General features: G+C 47.6%; 1 protein-coding gene across 1 annotated transcript in view; it reads right to left on the bottom strand.

Moving 5' to 3' along the window:
* Positions 1 to 3,303: 3,303 nt before the first annotated feature.
* FIBRA_09049 (uncharacterized protein) overlaps positions 3,304 to 5,571 on the bottom strand; it is a gene marked incomplete at both ends in the record, with an annotated part of 2,579 nt that continues 311 nt past the window's right edge. The window contains 6 exons of the mRNA XM_012321383.1: positions 3,304 to 3,596; positions 3,647 to 4,228; positions 4,286 to 4,469; positions 4,516 to 4,695; positions 4,757 to 5,056; positions 5,327 to 5,563. Of these exons, the coding sequence (XP_012176773.1) occupies positions 3,304 to 3,596; positions 3,647 to 4,228; positions 4,286 to 4,469; positions 4,516 to 4,695; positions 4,757 to 5,056; positions 5,327 to 5,563 (1,776 nt within the window). The remainder of the gene's footprint in view (positions 3,597 to 3,646; positions 4,229 to 4,285; positions 4,470 to 4,515; positions 4,696 to 4,756; positions 5,057 to 5,326; positions 5,564 to 5,571) is intronic.

The raw sequence follows: 5,571 nt of genomic DNA, 5'->3' as shown, positions 1-5,571 counted from the left end.
AGCCAACAGCGAGCGCATCTGGGATTCAAAAAGTAATCCACCTGGCTATACTCGGATTCCGTCATGGCGCGGACCGGCTCCCAAGATTATGCTGAATCCCAAAATGTATAGACATCAGCAAGTCAGCATTAAAACGCAATGGATTCAGGAGGGTAGCAGCGGACAAGATGCTCACGAAGAGGAAGAAGTTGATACAATGGTTTGATCAACTATCCATAGCTAGTTGTCCATGTCATTCCCAAGTCAAAATATTCATGAATGTCTATATAATCAGAATTGGGTATTCAATAAAGATACAGTTGTCTTCAATCAGACACTTAAAGTGGCCGTCGAAGACTGCTGTCCCCACAGAGATCAACGCTATTTATCAATGTGGGGGATGGTACGTATATGCGGCCGTCCGCGACGCCCCTCGACACAGTCCAGGAAGTTTATCCTAATTGTCGCGGCGTGTACGGTGTTGCACGAATATGGACGTCCGCGACGCCCGCCTCTGCACATGGTTGGCCACGCCCCGAATATGGACATCCGCGACGCCCGCCTCTGCATGGACATCCGCGACGCCCGCCTCTGCACATGGTTGGCCACGCCCTGCCCTGCATCTCAGCCGGAATGTCAGTGCGCATCGCATTGCATGAGAACGAACGTCCGTGGCGCCCATCTCCGCACGACGGGCATACCTAGGCTTTTCAATAATGGCATCAAAGCTACAGACATTCAGGATAGCCACTTTCATGCACTGTAAGCATATCCTGGTATCTGAATGTATTATCACTGGAGAGTTCTGCAATATAACCATGTAAGTGACAGTAATAGTGTTTGTGGAAACCCCAAAGCTAATTTTACATCAATAACATCTGCTCTGTGCTATGTAAATTACAGCTCACAAAGACTGCATTAGTTTTAAAGTCTTGCTTCATGTCCTTACTATTCTTTCTTAGCAGACAAGGCTACCAACTTTGAGGTCAAAGCTAATTATATCATACTATGCTACTTATACTCTTTGTTGCCAAAGCTCACTTTGAAGGTTATATAACAGAAGAAAGCTTAAATAAGTGGTTCAACACAGTACTTTAGATATATGCATTGTAGCTACCAACAACTTCATGTAAGCATGTCAGAATAGTCAAGCATGATGACTCCCAACAGGCTTTTACTATTTGAAAGTCTATGTATTGGTAATGATTTCAAGATATACATAAAAAAATCAAACTGCACAAAAAGTACAAAACAACTACAACAGCAAAAGGTATGTTTTCCTGATGTAGAAGTATAGAACTCTAGGTTTTAAATATCAAATAATGCAAACCGATTCAGGCATAGTAGGTTTGATAAACTGCACATGTAGCCACCACTATGTTCCAGATTGAGATTTGTATGGGTGCATTCAAAACACACATGCTCATATAGCATGTCTACAAGACATGCATGGACTCACATCAATTATTATGCATGTAGATAACCATCAGGTACAAACCCATATATATTTTTATGCTTCAGAACATGATGCTTCAGGAAAAGTGCCCTGAAGAATCTGTACATCTCCTTTTCAACATGTGTTCTACTCGTGTAGTTATAGTTGATGACAGCAACTGAATCATTGCTGTCAGGTATGTTATATCCAGGAGAAGTGTCCTGAAGCATCCCAACTGAATTGTTGCTGTCAGGCTACACTGTGCATATACGAACATTTGTTTGGTGCTATTGTACAAGAACTCAAAGTAGTTCTTTTGTATACTGACTGAGAGTGTAGACTTCCTTTCTGTAGAACGGCCAGGCTTGGTGGCTTTCTGCAGGCTTATACTTGTTTTCTTTTAGTAGTAGAATTATGCAAAGGGCAGTTGCTTACCTGTGGTCGACATAAATGTATGCTACAGCAACTAATGAGTGAGGTGGCAATTTTTTGCCACCTCACTATGCTGGTTGCAGTGTTGCTTCATTATATGGAACACAGGTTGCTACTGGGCTTAGCATAATTCTACTACAGATAACATTGCAACTGTATCCATGGTGAAATACAATAAAATAGGTATGGCCATCCAAAGATATACTGCTGACTTTGATAATAGTTGCATTGTGAAATATATGTAAGATAGACCTCAATGTGTAGACCCTAAGCATCATTCTAAGCTACTAATTATAGATGTTCATAAATAACTTAGCTACTTGGAAGCAAATATGTTGTTGGAATGCTCTCAGGTTAAATATATGTTGTAACAACACTAAGATAATTAGCTACTGACAGACACAATAGATGGGCTTGTTTAATCAGTAATCAGGTCTTGGTATGCTATTGTTTTTGTTTGAATACATAGTTAAGGCAAGTAGCCATTTAGCTTTGATCTATATTTTACTATTGTTTATAGTCAAGTAAGTGGGCCTGAGTATAGTACAGATATGCATAGAGAAACTTGTGAAGTTAATGAGAGTCTATCAGAAATATGAGTGTCAAAATAAGCAATAGTAATAGTGATATATTTGGTGATAAGCAAGAGTAATACTAAATATTTTACACAGCAAAAGTCTAAGTTCTATCTGAAAGCTGTGGAAGTTATCTTAAGCATCTAGACCACTCATAGACAGGAAATATATTGATAACATTCAAGTATAGGCTTGATACTTACAGGATACTATGCAGGACTATGTTGGAGGTATCACAGAGACTGCTGAAGTGTGGGCATTGTGGACGATGAATGCAGACGGCGAACCCCGTGGACGTACCAACTGGGAGGTAGGATGGCTGTCACAGATGGCCGTCTAAGACGGCCACCAAGTTAGCGCATCGCTCAAGATCGCGTTTGAGTTCTGGCCATGCATATCACAACTTATAGTGTTAAACATCGAGGAGTGCTATTATATGCAATGTAAGTATACTTTTAAAGCACACGAGGTGCGCGTTGGGCGGCCGTCTCAGACGGCCATTCCATTACTGCGCCTGTGCTCGTTAACATTCATGCTGACAAAGGCATATTGCACAGGATAAGGTCGAAGAGTGAATGGTCGTTGTATGCGGTGGAATTCCTATTATACATCATAAGAGTCCTAATGCACAGCATAAGAGTCCTAATGTACAGAATAAGAGTCCTATTGTACAGATTGAAGTCCTATTGTACAGAATGAATGTCCTATTGTACAGATTGAATGTCCTATTGTACAGAATGAATGTCCTATTGTACAGAATGAATGTCCTATTTGTACAGAATCAATATCGTATTGTCCATCATGTCCGCAGAGCACACTAACGACGTTGTCCAGCTCGACGATATTCAATACATCATAAGTCGCGCACCGATCTGCTAGCCTTCAAGGCTTGTATTCGTCATTATCGCCGCGCTTCTTACTCCCTGGGCGAGCCTTCTTCTTCGCCGGCGGCAAGTCCTTGAGGGAGGTTGTGTCGAAGACCTCCTCAGTTGCGGGTTCCTTGCCGCCACGCCCCTTGCCGCCCCTGCCGCCCCTGCCGACCCTGCCGCCTCGGCTGCCTCGAGACTGGGCTCTCGCACTGGTCTTGGGCTTCTTCGGCGGAGGCGCCACCGGGCTGCTCAGGGGGTGTTTCGACGGGCCTGCAGGAGGCGTACCCGGAGGCGGAGTGAGCGGTTCTAGAAAGCGTTATATTACCGAAATGAATATAGATTGATGATACACTTACCCAAGTCTTCAGCCATGGGATCGACGCTTTGCAGACCCAGATTCTGCATCCCTGTAAGATCGGGCGTTCGTGCCCCGTCATTCGTCGGCGATTGCTGACCCGCTGAAGACGACGTATCCGACTTGGAAGACTCGTCCACCGGCGAACTCATTCCTGACCGATCGCCGTGCCTCATGACAACATCAGCTGCCGAATCAAGATGGAAGGGTGCCGTGGGCGTCGCGGACGGCCCTGCCTGTGCGGACGGTCTTGCCTGCTCGGGGGCGGGGACTGGGGCCGACGGGGCTGTGGGCACAATCGGTGTCGGCGCGGGGAGGCTGGGCGCGAGGTCTTGGGCCGGAGGGCCTTTGTGCGGACGGGGTGCTGGCACAGGGCGAGCCGGAGCAGCGCTGGACGTCCCGGACGGCCCTGCCTCCTCTTCGTTGTCCACGACAATCGGCGCGGATTTTTTCCCTTTCCTGCCCGTGTTCGACTTCGTTGCGCCAGTGTTCTTCTTCCTCTTCGGCTCAGGTATTTCTTCGATATCGGACGTGCCGTCGTCGAGCACATCCGCTGCATCAGACTCCTGGCCGAATAAGTTGCCTGTAATTGCATAATGAGTAATTGTAATACTGCGATATTCACAAACGGGCTACTTACGCATCGGACCCGGCATCCCCGTAAAGGCCTTCATCATTGTCGCCTTGTCGAATGAAATACGATTCAGGAACACGTCCGGCGTGTTCCATGCGATCAAGCGGTAGACGTGCACCTGCTTTGGTTGCGGGTGTCGCCATACGCGCCCGATGAGTTGCGAATCCTCTTGCGCCGACCATAAAGTGTCCTAATAGATCAGTTAGCTGGTGCCATTTGCATCTATGTGCGCTTACCATCATAATTAATATATTTGCGCACGCCAAATTCAATCCGACTAATCCAACGCCCAAGAGGATGAGAACGCGCGGGTCTGCGCGCCCGCCGTCTTTGAATTGCTGAATTCTCTTCGCCCGTTGACTCACGGTGACGTTCCCCGTAACTTCGATCCAGGTGATGTTACGGAACTCAAAGAACTAAGATTTGAAATTAGCGAGGTAAAGCTTAAGGAAGATCTGTACTTGCCGGCAATATCACCTCGAGATTGGCCGGGAATGCGACGAAGACAATAATTTTGTCCGGCGCGGCTCCTTCTCCGCGCGGCTCCTTAACGGCATTTGGGGCGGGCGCGAGGACGTTCTCCGAGGCCGGCTCTGACTCTGGCGTGAGCAGAGGCGGCAGGCCATCCTCCTTGAGATGATACTCGAGTATCTCCAGTACCGCTTTGATCTTCGTGGAGATCTCCTTCTCCGCTTCCTCCGCATTGGTAGGAGCCTCCCACGACGCATCGTGACAGCCGATATGGGTGAGCGACCGCCGAATTCCCAAATAAAAACTCTGTTAGATAAGTTAGACGAGTAATGTCGCGTAGATATGGACGGGCGTCCTGGACGGCCGATTGCACAATGCTAGGCTGCTGACTCGACTCGAAACCATCTGCGCAGAGGGCACTGCACCACGGTACGGGCGTCCTGGACGCCCGTACTGTGCTGTCATGCTCCGGCTGTGACGACGGTTAATTGTCGCGTGACTAGCTGCTGCCCAGCGTATGCTGCACGGGCGGACGTCCTGGACGGCCATAACAATCCCCGTTCGAAAGAAACTTACCTTGCCCATTTGAAACGCCGCCTCACGACCACCCTCGGAAATCAGATCTTCGGTCAGCCCCGTGACGTACTCCTGTTCATGGTCGGCCAACTTGACCAGGAGCTTGTGCTCCTGGTAGTCGGCCAATCCCGAGATTTGACTCCCCGTGTAGTCCAGCGAATTTACCATTCGACGAACGACGGCACCTTTGAATTTCTCGCATATATCTGCGAGCGCCCTCACGATCTCCACATGATACTCAGATC

The sequence above is a fragment of the Fibroporia radiculosa genome, assembly GCF_000313525.1.
Source record: "Fibroporia radiculosa TFFH 294 genomic supercontigs, scaffold7499, whole genome shotgun sequence".
Classification (NCBI taxonomy): Eukaryota; Fungi; Basidiomycota; class Agaricomycetes; order Polyporales; family Fibroporiaceae; genus Fibroporia; species Fibroporia radiculosa.
Note: the sequence above shows the minus strand (reverse complement) of the source record. Positions and strands in the feature narration are given on the sequence as shown.